Source organism: Pelobates fuscus, chromosome 5 (genome assembly GCF_036172605.1).
Source record: "Pelobates fuscus isolate aPelFus1 chromosome 5, aPelFus1.pri, whole genome shotgun sequence".
Lineage (NCBI taxonomy): Eukaryota > Metazoa > Chordata > Amphibia > Anura > Pelobatidae > Pelobates > Pelobates fuscus.
The window spans coordinates 163,987,629-164,007,293 of record NC_086321.1 but is presented as its reverse complement, the minus strand read 5'-3'; the positions used below and the strand labels follow the sequence as shown (position 1 = coordinate 164,007,293).

The 19,665-nt window shown below is 38.9% G+C and overlaps 1 protein-coding gene across 2 annotated transcripts in view; it reads right to left on the bottom strand.

Annotated features, from left to right (window-relative positions):
* LOC134611079 (dehydrogenase/reductase SDR family member 4-like) overlaps positions 1-19,665 on the bottom strand; it is a 157,113-nt gene that overhangs the window by 49,790 nt on the left and 87,658 nt on the right. For both annotated transcript variants that reach the window (XM_063454625.1, XM_063454623.1), the window contains exon 6: positions 11,723-11,774. In XM_063454625.1, coding sequence (XP_063310695.1) covers positions 11,723-11,774 — 52 coding nt within the window. The remainder of the gene's footprint in view (positions 1-11,722; positions 11,775-19,665) is intronic.

Below are 19,665 nucleotides of genomic sequence, written 5' to 3'. Positions count from 1 at the left end.
ATTGCGCTCCGCTACAAACAATACATTTGTCAACGCCACAGCAGCATATTTGAAAGATATAAACACAGTAGTTGTATATTAATGGCATGAGAGTATCGGCATATTTTATACACTGTTATGTTATGTTATGAACAAGCTATTATGTTAGCAATGTCTTTCTAGGTGGACTGTTGTATGATAATCATTAGACTATATAGCAGGGGTTCCAATACAAGATAACAGTATGATTAGTTATAGGAAAGATTAACAATATACGTGTACCATTAGTATGGCTGACAGCATTTAGATCGTTCTCTAGACTGTGTAACTAACAGGACATGCTTTTAATGCTGGAACTTATATTGATATGTCTGTGGTAACACATCTATTCTTTACACATTGATGATAGTGCTAGTAATTCTTAAGGCTATTGGTATGTACGGTTTAATTATAGCACTGGTTAGTATGGTTGAGCATAAAAGTAGATTATATGTTAAGGTACATGTTGAAGTTAGGTATGTTATGTCTCTGAGGATATCACCCTGTTTAATCGATGCTTCCAGCGGCTCCATGGCAAGTAAGGGTCGACAGCATGGTGGACTTGGGGTCTCTCGTAAGGATGCAGTCTGTTGGTTAGCCCATGCCTGCTCTGCCGCATTGGTGAAGTGGAGGGTTAGTGTCTATTAAGTCAGAGAGCTGGGTTCCGTGTGTGTTAGCTTCAAGTTGCCTCCGAGGTAAGTTGGGTCTGCCTTGTTCATGCTTCAGGAGACTAATGTTCTCCGAGGTGTGGTGCAAGGTGGTGTCTGGGGAGACTTGCTGCCTCTCTCCATGCTGGGTTTGTCTTGGTCTCCGCGATATCAGCCGGGTACGAGGCGAGTGTAAGGTCGGCGTCATTGCAGGGTTACCCCGCTTGTCGGCAAGAGTGGTTGTTTCTGGAGGGAATAGTCTTGTTGTTGTGCTATGTCCCCTCAGTGTAGCTATTGTCGGTAGTGTGGATGGGGCACACCCCGACCCCAGTTTGGTCAGATGCAGGGACTGGTGTGGGTCACCCCCGCTCGTCTTCCCCGTGAGGATGGAAGGCTGCGGGTTTATCGGGCTTGAGCCCGGGAGCTGCATTGGGAGCTGTTGTCGTGGATAGAGAGCAAGATGCTCCTCTGCCCTTTGAGCACATGACAGCCGCCATTTTAGTTGCTGTGTTCGGGCCGCCAACCATTGTGATGTTGTCGCCGTGCTCTGGTTGTGGTGCTGTGGACCGGGGCTGTCGGGTGAGGACCGGGATGACCCCCAGCGGTCCATAGGGGGCTGGAATTGGGTCCGGTCCACTCAAAACCGGGCCTCTGGCTGGGCGCTGTTGGTAGGATAGCAGGGCGGCGGCCGTCTGCCCCACTCACCACCAGAGAAGGCCCCGACTGCCACATCAATGGTTTCTCCTCCAGGAGACTGCAGCTCAGCGAGCCAGCCTCTCCCTGGATCCAGTGTGTCCCCTGCACTGAGGTTCGTCGCTGCTGATCTGCTTTTAGGCTGTAAATCATGTTTTAATGCCTTAGTCTTAGAAATTTTGCTGGAGACGATCTTGCTTGCGGCCATCCAGCTTGGCGGTCCGGCCCCACCCCCCATCAGTCTATAATTTTAATGGTAGGTGTATTTTAACAGTGAGAGACAGAACAAAAAAAAATCCAGAAAAATGCATGTCAAAAAAGTTAGAAATTAATTTGCATGTCACTAATTCCCTACTCTGCTGGAGGTGTTTAGCTCAGGAAGGATCTATGATACATATTCGGTGGAACTGTCCAAGAATAATTACATTCTGGGACTCTATATACTCTACTATGTCAGTTTTTAATATAAATCTAAGAAATCTAAGAAATCTCCAGAAACTGGTCTGCTTCACCTTAAATGGGGTAAACTCCCAAAAAATCATCAAATATTTATTCTTCACTGTCTTATGTCCACAAAAATAGTCATCGTAAGATATTGGAAACAAATATCAACTCCAGATTTCACTCCGTATAAAAAAACTTATATTCCAACTTGAAATGGAGAGGGGAGTTTCATACTTAAATAATAATTTAAACAATATTCACTATTATGACCAATGGATTAAAAAGATAAAATAAATATTTTAAGAACTTATTTCGTTCATCTACTTTGTAAATTGTATATACTAAATTGAGAAATATACTAAACAATATTATATGTATTTAACTTTTGTACTGTACTGTTTTTGTCTTGATTTGTTGTATGTATAATTGAAAATATAATAAAAACATTTAAATACTAAATTAATTTGCATGTCAAAGAGTGAAATAAGTATTTGACCCCTTCGACTTCGTACTTGGTGTCAAAACCCTTGTTGGCAATCACATAGGTTTAGATGTTTGTTGTAGTTGGCCACCAGGTTTGCACACATCTCAGGAGGGATTTTGTCAAACTCCTTTCTCCAGATCTTCTCCAAGTCATTAAGGTTTTGAGGCGGACGTTTGGCAACTTGAAGCTTCAACTCCCTTCACAGATTTTCTATGGGATTAAGGTCTGGAGATTGGGTAGGCCACTCCAGGACCTTAATGTGCTTCTGTAACGGATCACCTGGCACCCCGACTGGGTACCTCCGTTAATGGATGCTCCTAGTGCTTCCTGAGGACTCCAAGCACTCTGGCAGACACCATAATCACCGAATCCGAGAAACCTTTAAATTCTCCCAAGCGTATGAATGCTGTAGACCATTGAATAGGAACCATACGAATAGGCTTGTACCCCTAGCAGTCAACTGGAACAGCATACAATAAATCCTTCCCCCAATAATGAGACGACACATCACTTTGAGGTTAAAACAGGAACTCTGGACTGGGACATCCAGCCTGGCTTTTATTCACAATCCACAAAACATAGTGCTGCTCAGAGGGTTTTGCAGAACAACCAATAAACACATTACAACACATACAATGCAAGTACAGCAGCCAATCAGACACAATGGGACAATAGAAACACACCCAGCATATTCCTCCCCTCTGCTTAGGAGATAATTGAGTCAATTACTGTATCTACTCAATTATCTCCAAACTGAAAAGTTACACTTTTTATAAATTTTTATAATTTGGTGAGTTAACATCGTACATACATAAAACTTATATTATTTTAACCAGTATAACTTGGGGACAAACATATCCAAAATTCACTTGAATAGGTTCAGGGGTTTAACGGTTAGGTCGAAGTCCTTTGTTTTCACTTGCAAGCATGGCTTTTCCTTGTCCCTGGGACAACACCCTGCTGGAGAACAATGGATCCGGGGGAGGGGAAAAGGAATTGTCCAAAAAGTTTCAGTATGTCCATACACTGTTTTTAAAAGGCCAGCACAGTACAATAAAAGTCCATTCACTGTGCTTAAAGGGCCAGTAGCCGCACAATAAAATACAATATGCCCAAATATTGCATTCAAAAGTACAACTTTACCAGGGGCCATAGTCAGCAGGTAGGAGGCGGGCAGCCAGGCCTCTCCAATGCCCAGTGGCGAGGTTGGTTTCGCCACAGCTTCTTTTTGAGCCACTCATTTGTTGCCTTGGCTGTGTGATTTGAGTCATTCAGTCCTTCACAGCATAGTGTGCTACCAGTTGTTTTCTTGGTGACTATGATCACAGCTGCCTTGAGATCATTAACAAGATCCTCCCATGTACTTCTGAGTTGATTCCTCCTCGTTCTCATGATCATTGAAACTCCATGAGGTGAGATCTTGCACGGAGCACCAGACCGAGGGAGACTGACCATTATTTTCCTCCATTTGCGAATATTTGCACCAACTGTTGTCACCTTCTCACCAAGCTGCTTGGTGATTGTCTTGTAGCCCATTCCAGCCTTGTGTAGGTCTACAATTTTGTCCATGACATCCTTGGACAGTTCTTTGGTCTTGGCCATTGTGGAGAGTTTGGAATCTGATTGATTGCTTCTGTAGACAGGTGTCTTTTATACAGGTAACGAGTGGAGATTAGGAGCACTCCCTTTAAGAGAGTGCTCCTAATCTCAGCTAGTTACCTGTATAAAAGACATATGGGAGCCAGAAATCTTGATGATTGATAGTGGATCAAATACTTATTTCACTCATTGACATGCAAATCAATTTATAACTTTTTTGATATTTGTTTTTCTGGATTTTATTTGTGTTATTCTGTCTATCACTGTTAAAATGCACCTCCCATTAAAATTATAGACTCATCATTTCCTTGTCAGTGGGCAAACCGTCAAAATCAGCAGGGGATCAAATACTTTCTTCCCTCAATGTACGTGTGGTCACGGGAAAAAAATTCAACAAAGCAAAGGTTGATCATTGACCTATATGCTCCCCACTCTATGACAACACCTAGTCTAAATTCACTCATTCCATCAGAAGAATTCTCACTCCAATACACTACTATTGACAATGCCATAGATGCAATTTTGTCAGCAGGAGTCGGAGCTGGTCTCAGTAAGACTGACATAGTGAATGCCTTCAAGCTTCTCCCTATTCATCTTTCATTATGGCATCTACATGGTGTTAAGTGCTGGGGGTCATTCTACTTCTTCCCGCATCACACTTTCGGTTCAAAAAGTAGCCCCAGGCTTTTTGATATACTGTAGTTGGAGACCTTGTGTTGGCTGCTACTTAACATCTGTAGATGCCCCATGGTTATTCATTATATGGATGATTTCCTTTCAATAGAAAGTAACCTGCTGCCACCCAGTAGCTTTAAAGTGGCTATGCAAGCATTTGAATATTTAGGTGTTCCAGTTTTATGAAACAAGCGGCGCGTGCTTCCCCTGGGTGGCCGCCAGTTCATATCACCGAACGTCCACCACAGGGAGGCATCCACATCCCAAACCAGCCTGCGCACCCTGTCTTCGCTCCCTAAGCTATAGTCACTAATTTTCCCTTACCTGGGAGCTACGAGGCTAGGCTTGTGGCTGCCCAGGAGAGCGCTCTCTCCAGTGGATACCTGCGTGAGGAGAGAGGGATGCGTGCCGGCGAGGAATCTCTGGGGATATAAGTCGGTCTCACAGCCACAGAGTCCCGCTGGCCGCATGGAAGTCCATGCCAACCAATGGGAGAGGGAGCGCCCATTCCAACTGGGTTTGTGCCATTCTCCTGGTTGGTTGGCACGAGTAGAGGGACCCCATACAGGAATACATTTCTTGAGGGTAATTTTCGACTCCGTTCACATGCAAGCCAGTCTTATCATAGAGGAGATAAAATGCATATTATCATTCATTGATCAGTATCTCGAGGTAGGGTTATGCAATAGGAAAGAACTGAAATCCCTGTTGGGTTCCCTTAATTTTGCAATAAAAATAATTCCGCAAGGTCGGGCGTTTATATGCAGGTTGCTTAGTCTTCTCCCCCCAAATTCAGTCAAGTTGCATAGTGCTTGATCAACTTGACATCTCAGATTTATTAATGTGGTAGTAATTATTGCTAAAATGGGATGGGAAAAGCATGTTCATACCCTTAACAGACTAATCCTTTTCAATTTGGACAGATGCTGCTGCCACTTCTGGGTTTGCAACAATTTTTGGCAACGAGTGGTTATGGGGAAATTGGCCAGAAGTAATCAAGTATGTCCCGGAGTTTGTTACCACTTCAGTCTTATTTGAGCTATACCCAATTATGGCAGCTGCAGTAAAACGGGGCACATCTTGGTCAGGTAAAACGGTAAGGTGTTTTTTCCGATAATACGGCTGCACGCCACATTGTTAACAAAGGACACACCGCATTCCTGACCATCATGCGCTTCATAAGCAAATTGACATGGCTAGCAGCAATGCACAATTATTTTTTTGCCCTGTCCATTTAATTTCCACTTTTGCAATGATTTGCTCCATTTACCAGATAGAGGCTTGTTGTTTATTGTATTGTTGTGATGAGTACTTGAGCTTGATTTATATCTTGTGGATCATTTATACCAGCAGATGGAGCATCATTACTGTGGTTTACAACTTTTATAAGTGATGTAGAGTTTTCTTCATTACTGTAGCATGTTAAATCATGATCTTCTCTCAGTTCTCTCCTGTAAAGGTGAAAAAAGATAAATTAGAGAGGCGTTGGTCTTCATGTTGTTCTCCCTTTTTTCTCCCTGCTCAGGGGCGATTTTTTTTTTTTTTTTGCCATACTGCAGTAGCTTCTTTATTTGTTTATATAAACAAATCTTTCTCCTTGGTTTTCAAGTACAAAGTTGTCTCAGCAGGAAGATGTTGAATTTATAGACATCGATAGTGTGCTTGAAAGTCCAGCTGCTATCACACATAACAAAAAGAAAAACAATATATATATATATTTTTTTTTCTATTGAAGGCAGAATTTAAATCTGTTCCATAATTCCCAATGTAGTAAGATTTACTTGGTCATACGGTAGAGCTGCAGGCCTCCCACTCCTTTCTCTCGCATTAAGGTCTGCATTTATCACAATCATATGATCCTTAGCCTAAACAGGAGTAAATACTTCCATCATGTGCAGGATTTGAGTCTGCATTATAGTTCCAGCTTTTTGTCCACTTCTCGCTTTTTCAGCCAGTACTGCTTTATTATACTGCAAGGAAACCTTTTTCAAAGGCAACAAGCCCTTATTTAATGTTACAAAGTAGCCAACTACTTTCACCCAGTCCTAGGCTAGCTCTCAATGTGTGCAGTAATTTGATGCATAAACAAAATTAAACACATTCAAGGTTGCCCTTGCATGCTCACAGCCCCACTATCAGAACATTATTTTTGTTCCTGATGTCCTTGGGGAAGCTTGACATTTATAGTTTGTTTCCAGCACCACGAGGTTCTAAGATTTGCCCTGACCTCTTTGCTAGCCAGCCTTTCCATTTACCTGCCTCAGGGGAAGATAGCTCTTATTTTTTTTTCCACGAGTCTTCAAAGGAGCCTTGCAGCTTGGCCCCACACAGGTTTTCCTGTACTCCCCTTAACCCAGTCACTCTACTTGCCAGCCTTCCCTTCCATCCGTGGTGCAATCATAAAAAGCAAGAGACCGCCAGCAGCCTGCATCATCCGCGTGGCATGACCAGTGTGCAGGTCATCACTCCACCCCCACTTTTTCCACCAAATATTTGATTGAGGAATGAAAACAAAGTGCAGAAGTTGTTTTTTTGAAACAAAGCAGAGTAACAAAATATAACACAGTTTACATATTGCCATTAGTTGCGACAATATACATACCACCTACTTATTTTAAGCAATTGAATATGCAGAGTCTGCAACATTCTTCCATTTGATGTCTATTTTGCTCTATACAGATGTCAGAGATGCCAACCACCCTATACTACTATTAATAGATGTCAATATACAGGAACAGAGTGATCATCAACCATAAACACATTTAGAGATAACAAATAATTTACTTGCCCAAGGATCATCAAAAACCTAATCAACATTTTAAAGAGATTTTAGAGTGGTATATTTTCAAATATAACAGATGCAATATACGCAAATATAAATATAGTTATAATTATAGTTGCTTTGTATGAGAACATTCCAGCATGTTGACAAAATAACATAAGAAAGCATTGAGATAATGCTTTCCTATGGAGAATGCCTAATGCAGGCATGGCACTTGCACATTAGGTTCCTGCATCTCTGTTAAAGGAGAAGCATAAGCCAGCTCCAAGGGACCCCGGCACTGGAATCAGGTAAATGAAAACAGGGGTATTAACCATTTATTTACAGCTGGAGGGGGCCACAAGGGAGAGGGGTGGCAGAGGATGCTATAGTGTTAGGAATCCAGTTTTGCATTGCTAATACTATAGTGTTTCTTTGAGTTGGTAAGATAATGCAGGCAGTTTCTATCCTGTTTAATTAAAACATGGAATGCTTTATTACAGGACCTCAAAGCTAGGTGCAATTGCCCTAGAAAATTACAATCAGAGAGGCCCAAGTAATTGAAAAAAAAGGTTTGAAGAACAGACAGTTCAAAAGAGCTTATCAAATCGCAGCATCAAAAGACAGGGGAGAATATCAAAGAGGCCACAAACAAGTAACACACAAGTGCATGAGCACATTCACCACTGAATGGGATGAAATTAAAATGATTCTGACAAAATGATGACCAATTCTAAGGTATGACTCAGATTTGAAAGATATCCGATTATTTGTCTGTTGGTCCTAGGTGATCAAAAAGTCTTGTTGATCTCTTGGTTCAGAGTTACTTACTATTACAATCAAAATGGAATAATATAATTATATATATTATATGGCAACAGGTGTATTGCATGCTTTTATAGTCACAATTATAGAAAAAGGAATAGGAAAGAGGGGAAACATTCTAGTAGGGCACAACCACATACAAACGAAACAAGGCAATTCACAGTTTAGTCAATCCCACCACAGGCAAATTAGCTTGTGATAATTTAAACCAATTTAGGCCAAATTATTTATGGTAGCTTACCAATCTTTGCTTCATTTGGAGGGAAATGTTCTCAGTTAAACAAATCAGTCACCCAAAACCTCAATCACATTCAATATACCGACTCCACCTCTCCAGAAAGCTGGTGCATTGAAATCAAACTACTTTTATACCTATCTAGGCAAACTAATTACTAATTGGAATTCATGAACAATAAATATTACTACTGCAGAAACAAAATCAGGAATACAGTTTAAGGAGAGCTTACATCCTCATAATCTAAACTGTTATTGGGACTGAAGTGCACTGCAACATCTTGCCTTCAAGGGTTAAACTGTTACAATGTTTAAACTGAAAATGGGGTTCCAATACCTCTACCCCTAGACTTTTTCCTCTATGCGCTACAGTAGGAGGAAGGTTGAGCCATACTGATTGGCTACCATACTACCATATTTATTTAAATGTCCATCCAGCTAAAAGCTGCCCAACTCAACTGAAGCTTTCTAAATATGGCTGCCCTCAGAATAACTTAAATGAAGTTAAGCTCCCACATTACTTTAAAGACAATGTCCAAAAACAGACCTGAGACATTATCAATTCCTACCATTGCTCATAAAGATGGGCTCTCTATTACGGATATCTTTCATAATAAAGCTACATCCCGCACATATTAGTCAGCACTATATTCTCCCTCACTGATGACCTAATGGATCAGACGGAGGGAGTCATTGTGCCATTCAAACTGCAATATCAGAAAAGGCCCCAGGACCAGACAGATCAACCCATAGAAAAATATCTGCAGCAATAGTTAGCTCTACATGTGGACTTTGGACTCCTTGCTTCTGAACCTCGATGCCTTGCCTGTTTCTTGTGGGTTCTGCATACAGGTTTTTCAGGAACTTGCTCTTCGGGCTTATTAAAATTATTTAGGAAACTTTCTCTCTACCAAAGGATTGGGCACAACCTTGATGACCATAGGAAGACAGGCTCTGCATGGATGCCCCTTTTTCTCCCACTTCTTTTCAAATTGACCTTGGATTCCCTCACTAGACTTCTTTAATACTGGAGAATTTCCAGGCATACAGATTTATAATACCATCAAATCTTCCAACTTTTTACTACACATACTTACATCTATGGTGCAATTGTAGACTTTAGCATCATTCTTACTAAATCTAATCAATTGTATTTATAGCCTGTAGTTCCTGAAACAGTAACTTTTACTTTAATACTAACTGGTAAACCACTTCTTTAAAATACCTGGGAGGTATTGTTTCCTAAGACAAATGTCTCTAAATTCTAAATGGAGTTGAAAATATGAGATCATTAAACTGAATAATTCTGGGAAGACATGGCTCCACAAAATATTAATTTTGGAAAATATTATACTTTGCTTCAGATACTAACTAACCAAAATGGACAGAACAAAAATTAGTTTCCTTTGGCAGGAATAAAATATCTAAAGTCACTTTCATAAGACTGTAAAATGCCAGGCTGAACATTGCAACGGAGCTCCCATACTCAACTTGAACATTTCCATTTGTTAGCCTCCCTTACTCAGCTCAGACATCGAAAGGGAGTATAGTATTATCCTCAAACACAAGTCTAGACTAGTTAAAGGGAAAAAATAGTCACTTCATTGGAACACAGGCATCACATTTATTAAATTTTAAAAAGGTATATGAACCCTCCAGAGAGTGATTAACAAAACAAGGGAACAATTCCTCCCAACTGTCTCTAAGACTGCAACTAATGAATTTTCCCCTCACAGAGTCTCAGCCAGTAATCCAGCTGGTGCCTACATTAGGAATATACCAGCAGCATTGCCAGTACATTTTGTGGCAGTGGCTGCCTCTGTTGGGTGGGAGTGGCAGGGGTAAGTGTGGGGCCAAAGGAATGGTATGGATATTCTAAGGCAAGCATGTCAAACTCGCGGCCCACAATGGACATCTTTGCGGCCCAGCGAGCCGCGAGTACATGCTTTATGTTAAAGCAGAGTAGGCACCTGCTTTCCCCACATTGCAGGTGCCTACTCTGCTAAAATGTACCAGGCCAGAGGAAAGGAAGGTGGATGCAGCGAGGGAATGCAGTCTTCCTGCTCCTCACTGCTCCCTCGCTCGTCTGTAGTGATGCCAGGCGCAGGAATATGACGTCATATTCTGGCAACCGGCATCAGTAAATTGCACGTGAGGGAGCAGTGAGGAGCAGGAAGGCTGAGCTCCAGATAGAAGATCCCCACTGGACACCAGGGATAAATACAATGATGTGAGTGTGTGCAAGAATGTGTAAATGTGTGAGTGCGTGTGTGTGTCTGTCAGTGAGTGTGTGTGTGTCTGTCAGTGTGTGTGTTTCGATCAGTGTTGCGATGGCCGTTGCTGGACAGTGCAGGACCTGGAAGTGCACGGAGGCACGCAACACCACGTCACATTCCAACGAGACGTCGACGTACTCCACCTTCACAGGATTTCAAGAAGTATCGGGAGGATTCGCTTTGGCACAGGGTGCGGACAGCGCCATTTGAGGTATACCAGAGGCCGGACTCCGGAGTTGCATACTGGCAGCGGCAATGTGAGTAGAGTCTGCTTGTTGGCTAGAGGGGCGTGCTGGGATTTAGTATATGGGGGGGTTAGGATTTAGTAGAGGGGGTGCTGGGGTTTAGTAGAGGGGTAAGCTGTTTTTTTTTTTTATACAGTGATGTCCAAGTGTCAAGTGGGCAGTGCAAATGCTCACTGGGCTGCTCTCTAGCCACTTTTGACATCTAAATGTTCAATTACATAAGACTTTGTCTTTATTGTTTAATCTTCTGTAAAAAAAGAAGAAAAAAAAAAAACACTTCTGATCTTTGGAGATTTGTTTGGCCACTCAAACCATCATCTTCAGAGTGCAGTGACAATATAGACACACATCCTCTTCCAGGTTGATTCATAACATTCCCGGTTGATTTATTGTCTTTAATTAACTGATGGTGGAAATTGGCATTTTCAGTGGAATATCAATAGGAATATACTTCAAATATATATTTTCTCATATGAAATCATAGGGATGCCAATAATTGTTTCACATATACAATTAACAAAGATTTATTATTTTTGGGGGGATAAACCTCTGTAGGGTTTGCAATTGTTTGATATACATGCAAGCAGAGTATTTTTTAAAGAAAAGATCAAATGATTAAACAAAGACAATTTCTTCTTTGGTCAGATTTATCAAGGGAGCTTATAAACCTCTCCTCATGACCTGACTCGCCACACTGAAGTGGTGTCATATTTGCTAAACCAGTGGCTGCTCACTGTAATAAAAGATTTGCAACTGGACAGTTATTGCAATACTAATAAGAAAGCAGTGTTGGGTTTATTCTAGAAAAACAAAATACTTACTGATAGAGGAAGATAGCTGGCTGCAGAAGAACAAATAATAATTGATCCATATCTGTTAAAAAAAAATAAAAAATTAAGAAAAGTCTGACAGTTGAGTACATAATGATGTTAAGCGTAATAAATATTAATGGAATGTATTGTAGTATTTTAAAATACCAAAAGTAAATGCAAAACATGTCTACTTAACAAAAAAACTAAAAAAGAAGATAAAAGAAAAGAGCAGCAGGAGTAATTTAGGCATGGATTTAATAACCTTTCCAAATGATTCAATGTGGTTAGAAAAACATTCAAAATTATTTTATTTACATTAGTCATCATGAAAGTCAATGGGATCTTTTTGTAGATAAATATTTTTCTTTTGTAGTGCAGGTGAGTACAAATCAGCGTCAAAACGCCACCACAGCGTATACATATTCAAACAAGCAGAACAGTGGCATGAAAATGTAGGCACATTTTTGTTTTATAAGTAGGCTTAGATTACAACAATGAGTAATTATGCTGAAAACATGCATAGGAAATGATATAAAATAGTTTTGTGGATCTTGATATAAATGTGCATAACAATTATAGCTTGAGTAACTAAGGTGGGTCACCTAGCAGGAGGTAAGTTTAGACCGTGAGATACATATAAATGACAATATGAAGTACAAGCTATAGGTTGCAGACTAGGTGTCACGTTTAACATTGATACGTGAAGGTAATGTAGTTGCATGAGTGTAGGATACGAACATCCATTTTGCTATCTATCCTAGCTGTTCATATAAGGGTTAATTTGAACCAAGAATAAATTTGCCATTTTATCTCCGATTCTCGGAAAAAGATTTATCTAAAATCATAGTTACGGGAAAAGTACTGATTTCAAAATGTTCTTGTTAATTGTCCAAGATATTGGTATTTGTAAATTTCTGTTCTTAATTAAATATGCATGCGTTATATAACGAAAGAATATAGCTAGAAACAGCTGTTCATAACTTGTGAAAAACAATGTCATTGTCATCATTGTCATGTCCATATGCTCATTTTTCCCCCTCCCATCCTGCTATGAAAATGGAGTATAAATATAACTTGCGTAATAAAGGAATTTGAATTGGTTATTGAACACGTCTCTGCTATTCATTTCCAAAACTCTGAATGAGTTGGCAAATATCCATCATCCACAAAGGGCCTGGGCTGATTTTATCCCAAACAAACTGGTGTCAGAAGTTTGGGTGCAATTGGAGACGGAAGGTAAGGGGTGGTGTCTTTCAGACACCTATTCTTTTCCTTTTCTCATTCTCCACACTTTGCATATTTAAAAAGAAGAAAAAAAAAATTAAAGGGGATTTTCACTGCATAATGTCTTTGAGAGACATGATTTTTTTTAAGTCTAAGGTAGACTTTTAAGACTCCTTGAGTTGGAGGAAGGCCTTTGGAAGGCAGTATTGTGCACAATTGTCTATGGTAGACTATTCCTCTTTGGTAGAGGTTCACCTTTGGCAGGTGGTAAAAAGAGTTTCAAGCCTTTGGCAGGCTGTCATGTCATGTCATGTAATGTAATGTACATGTACATGTGGGTTTTGCAGACTAAATTGGTTTAGAGAAAAAAAAAGGGGGGGTTAAAAGGGAATATTGTTTAAACCCTGTATGATGGATGTTTGGCATTACTCCAGCTTGCTACTTTATGTGCCCTTTTATCTGACTGTGCAACTCTGATTTTAAGCATACATTTTTAATTGCCTGTGATTAGGGGGTTAAGATAAATGAAATGGGAACGAGGGAGACTGTTTTTAACAACTCCAAATCATTACTCCCTCCTGATTATACCCCATACCCATTATACCCAGCCTGTCCCCTAAAGATAATAATGATTTGGGTGCTATCCTTGCTGTGGTAGTTAGACCTCCCCAAGCAGGGACAAGGAGTACCCACTGCTCCATAAAGCTCCCTTTTACCCCCTCCCCAGGAAGAACGGATTGGGCAGCACCTCTGAAGCCCTGACCAAACCAGGTATAAGAATTAAGGGAATAATATAATTTAGGGAATGTCAAAAGTACATGTAAAGGTGATGATAAATAAGAGAAAAAAAAATAGAGGTTAATTAATGGGGGGGGGGGGGGGGGTACAAATTCTAGAACTAACATGATTTCTCTGCATGTAATTTTGTTTGCATAATGAGCCCTTTATTTTTATACTTGGACAAAAGTACTATAAGCCCACTACACTTTTTCATGAGAGTGGGATGTATGATTGTTTATATGACGAGCCCTTTATTTTCATATTGGGACAAAAAGTCAATTCATTCAAAACGTCAAACACCAGATTCTTTCTGCCCTGTGTGTTTGTTGCAGGAATTCATGTTGTAAATGTAGATGATTATAAATTAGAGAGCAACATTTATATTTTCAGTGGTCCAACACATGCTTCATTTTGTGCTGTAAGCTAACTTGTAGTAATGCAGTACATCACATGTTGTATGTGCTTTACATTGTATGTATTCTGTAGCATTGTGAAAATCTGTAAATTGTTGTATGGGGATGCTGAGATTTTATTGATTGTGACCCAAACTGTGCAGAAGTGGGTTTGAAATTTTGGTCATGGAATGTAGGATCAGAAAACCATGGACACAGGTTTTTACCTGTGTTGTTATGACTTTGGGAACTCAAATTGACCGGTGAAAATTTTGCCATGCCTTTAACATGGAGTAGTATAAATATTTTAAGTCTTTGAGAGGTCTGACAAATGCAGGTGATACCATGTCTGTGTAATCTGGTCCAAATGTTCTATAAGCGTATAAGAGAGAAATTCTATTGACAGGGTACATATGTTGCAACTGGTTAATGCAAGTGTTATACAAATGTTTAAGTCAAACGCGTTATATGGCTGTGCGGGTTCCCTTCTTTAAAAAGAAAAAAAGAAAACCTTTGGTACCAGAACTCTTAAATAATTCTTAAAAAAGCTTACATTGGTATACCTTACAATAATATGTTCTGAATACAGCTGTTAAAAGTTTATTCTGTGTAAATGGTGATTGTGATAAACGTGTGTATTGGTTACTCATTTTGAAGTATGTCGTTTAATTCTCATGTATGTTTATGGGTATTTTGCTGTGTTATTTTAAATTATATTTGAATAAGTTTTTCTCAGTATTGATACAGATGGAAATGGCAGCGTAATAATCTATTAAATAACTGATTTCTTATTAATAACTAGTCCAAGAGCAATATGAGTTGTAGTCTTAAAAAAAAAAAGGGGGGGGAGGCTGTTTTTGTATAGTTTTAGCTGTTTTCCAAAATTCTGTTGTAATAATGGACTTCTTGCCAAAATTCGACTTTCCTGTCCAGTTGCCAGGTTCTCTGATCTAATCTTAAGGCAGTACTGCTTGCATATTTTGCAGAAATGCATAATGCACAAATATGGGAACCTACATTATGTCTATGTTTCTTTTGAGTGTGACGTTTATTCATTTATTTTGAATTGAGTTAATTGCTTGTCCATGAATACGTTTTTTGAATTGGCATGTCTGCTGGATATCTGCTACATTCGTTGTGTTCTGTGTTATAAGAGGACATGTGTGATATTACAATGAGTATGAAGAATATTTAAAGAATATTTGCATGTCATTAACGCAAGCCTTTAGTGTCTTTTTACAACAGATTAAATGCTGATCAGCTCACGAAAAAGGGGCCCCTGGAAAAAAAATCTGCTTTTCAAAATCATGGATCCACGTTTCCATTTTAATGGCTCTCTTTCTTTCTCCGTATTATTAGGGGAGTATTTAGAGTTAACTACTTATAAAGTGCATTGCATTAGTTAAATCAAAGAAAAAGAAAAATGTTATCTTTAACAAACAATTGTTATGTTATATGGTTATATAACAAGAAAAAATTATGGATGTATAGGATAAGTTTTTTTCCAAGATTAAGATTCATCTAGTATGCCTCACTGATTATAGCAAAATGATGAAATTGTATTTTTAATAGAGATCAGACAATTGATGATTATAAATGAGGCGATTCTAAACTACTGTACTATATTTGTATTGGTATATTGAAAGCATTTTGCATACCCAGAAGAGAATAAATAATATAATAATTATAAGAGGAACCATACTATGGGAAGAGGTCAACCTATTAACTCGCTAAGGGGTAAAACTCATTTTTGATAAGCATATAAAATTTAGTTTTTGTGGGTAGACTTTTGATACTCAATTTGAACTCAATTGAAGTATTACAACCATATCCTTGCAGGTATAGGAAACAGCTGCAATATGATGTTAATATTTGCAATATATTAAGTTTTCTAATTATTCTGACAATGGAAAAGTACCTAACTGCATGCCTGCATTACACCCATGACCGAGACTGTCAGTATTGCAAACACTGTATGAAGACTCTGCTTACATTGTTTATGTATACACCCCATAGACAACCGTGCTATACATACACAATTTAAATATACAATACATCTTCAAAAGCTTATTAATAGTATATCTGTGTGGTACACAAAGAGGGCTACACAAAGAGGGGGGTGTGAGTTAGGTAATCTCAACCTGCATAGAGAATATGCTTTCTCCTTGTTCACTTTTGGTCAAACTGTTGGTCTGTGACTGGCCCTCTTTGACCCCAACTGAATTTCTTGGGAAGATTCATGAGAAAGATACAGCAAGTTGTTTTGATATAAAGAAAGAAGGAAATGAGTATGTTGTATCAATCACAGGGTTTACAGCATTGTGACCTTAAGCAGGCGAGATAAAGAAATTTGAGAGGTGATAGGAGATTGAATCAGAAAAGTTTTAGAGGCAGAGGTAGAGAATTTGATCAAAGGGTCTAACTTTTGTAGAGGTGGCAACTTCAGCACTGTTTTAATTGTGGATAGCAGGGGTTCACCGCAAGGTGCTCATAGTGAACCCGGTTCTCCCGGTCAAGCTGGCCCCACTGGTACTCCTGGTATTGCTGGTGCCCCTGGACCTCAAGGCTTCAGAGGTTTCCCTGGACCTAAGGGTAACAATGGTGAACCTGGTGCTCAAGGAAACAAAGGAGAACCCGGTGCTAAAGGAGAACCTGACCCAGCTGGCGTTCAAGGATCCACCCTGGCAGGTTCCTCAATACCAACCTATACCCACACCCAACAACCCCAGCCTAATACACAGATGGTTCATGTTTTTAATACTTTATATATAGTTTTGAGTGATAAAACAGTATTAATGCTGGCTCTTAGAGGATGTACAAGCTGAAGTTGGGACCTAGACATTGTTTGCATAGACTGCACAATGTGAAATAACTAAAATAAAATAGGTTAATAATAAGTATGCTTAGTCATCATAGGGCATCTGCAATAAAATAAGTGGGTTTCCAAGACCTGACAAGTGAGGGCTATTTAATATAGCATATGTCTACAGTTTGCTGCCCCTTCCTTATCAGAGGTCATTTGCAACCTTAACACAGCAAGAGAACTCTGTATTAAACAAAGCACTTTAGAATACTAGTAATACATTTTGTTTCTCCTATTTCATTCCTAGTTGTTCTGAAACAAATAAAATAAAGGAGATTGTTTAAGTGTGATAACTGTACAGTATTAAAACATGATCACATACATACAGAACTGCTGGCTTTTTGGACATCGGGATCTATAAAAGGTTTCAGTTTCAAAAAAATGTTATCGGGGTCCACAAAATTTTTGACAGAATTCAGCATTCCAATTCTATTAAAGTAATTCATTGGGATTATCAAATTAAGGTTTAAGAACAGTATTTTATTGGGAATTAATCCCATATGTATATGTTAGTGTTTTAATACTCATTTAATACTAGCATTTATATAGTGTAAGTACTTCTCTCATACGTACAAAGGTATTCCATAGGGAATTATGTAAAATTTTATAAAGGACTCCTTCAATTAATTATAAGCAAAACTAAGAGAAGTACATGTTATACTAGTTAAGAGTTTAACTTTAGTCTCTAATTTGAGTTTAGCCTAGATAATTAATATATTGATGTCGTACTGATCCTTTTGTTTGTAGGATTATAGAGACCGTACTGGAGTATTTGTGCTGCCTGATATTTGGGACTACACACCAATCTCTCTGGCTGACCTACCTGCCTACCTTTTTGCAATTACATCTGTTTGGTCAAAATCCATGCTGGCCGAAGAAACTGAGATGCTTATTTATATATAGGACATAAACTAACTTGGAAAGTCCTGAAGGTGCAGTGCTGTCTAATGCCGCTATTTCTGTATTAACCATTTCAACAATTGGGGTGTTGCACAGAGCATTGTGGTGAACATCCAGCAAACAGAAGAATTAAGAACTATGTGGAAGCTGACATTGTCTTGTTGTCAGCCATATTGCTACCCTTAGCTATGTTATGGTGCCTAAGTTTATGGAACAAAGTTTATGGTGTCTAAAATTCTATATTCTCCTTGAAAGACTTATTCTATTTTTATAGACTATGCTGGACAATTGAACTATTTTTTTTATTTATTTTTTTGTAGAGTTAGCCGGAGAGAGAGGAAGTGTTAGTTCACTCAGGCATGGATGTACTATGTGTGTCATTGATGTATGTTGAGTGTATCAAGGATGGATTCCCATTTATTAAGTGTGGATATGACTGGACCGTCAAAATAGGGATGTGATTAGGAGGCATAGGTCCAAGGTCATGATTGGGATTATTGTTAGAATTACAAACTGATTATAAGTTATCTCATGATTTAATATGTAAATGGGCCTTTTGAAACTAATCAAGAAGTGTTTCCCAATACCGATAGCCGAGCTATTTACTTACAAGTGCAGGTTTTTATAAAACACTAATGCTGTCAACGTGAGGGGATGACATGTCTACACAGTCATGGCCCTCACAGGGTTTTCCAGATGTGCTTTTTTTCCTCAAATATGAGTTTTTGCCACTGGGTTTTTTGACCTGGCCCCAGATCACCGGGTGGACTGGTAATCCAAGACCCTGGTCCAAAGAGGGGGATAGATATTATTCCCGTTTTGAGTATATGAGCTTACATTATGAATTATAATAATATTCCCTTTGTTGGAAATAATACACTTTGCCTGTATTGACCCAAGGCTCAAGCTTCAGATAACATGATGTTCAGTCTGTTTAAAAATGGTTAATATGTCAGCTGTTTGAAATATTTAACTTGTACGCTTAAAGATGTATTCAACAGATAATTTAAAAAGCTGACATCAACAGTTCGAACTCCTCTTAAAGGGAAAACCTACGGCACAGAGCAAATGGGTGAAATCGAGGTGAAGAAATAATGAAAGTCCCACAGACGTGATTAGCACGTCTGAATATACCTCCTTTCGTTTCTCTGCCGCAGGCCTCCCATGGATATTTTCCGTAAGATAGATCATGATATGATCTAATAGGGGAATTGTAGGATACGAATATCCATTTTGCTATCTATCCTAGCTGTTCATATAAGGGTTAATTTGAACCAAGAATACATTTGGCATTTTATCTCCGATTCTCGGAAATAAGATTTATCTAAAATCCTAGTTACGGGAAAAGTACTGATTTCAAAATGTTCTTGTTAATTGTCCAAGATATTGGTATTTGTAAATTTCTGTTCTTAATTAAATATGCATGCGTTATATAACGAAAGAATATAGCTAGAAACAGCTGTTCATAACTTGTGAAAAACAATGTCATTGTCATCATTGTCATGTCCATATGCTCATTTTTCCCCCTCCCATCCTGCTATGAAAATGGAGTATAAATATAACTTGCGTAATAAAGGAATTTGAATTGGTTATTGAACACGTCTCTGCTATTCATTTCCAATTTCCAGAGCTCTGAATGAGTTGGCAAATATCCATCATCATCTGAGTTACATACTGACATATATGCTATATTGTGAGGTCTCTAGGAGTGTCACCACAGGAACATTTTGACTATATATACATATATATATATATATACTTAAGCGTTATCAGTAGCGGACGATATCGTGAAT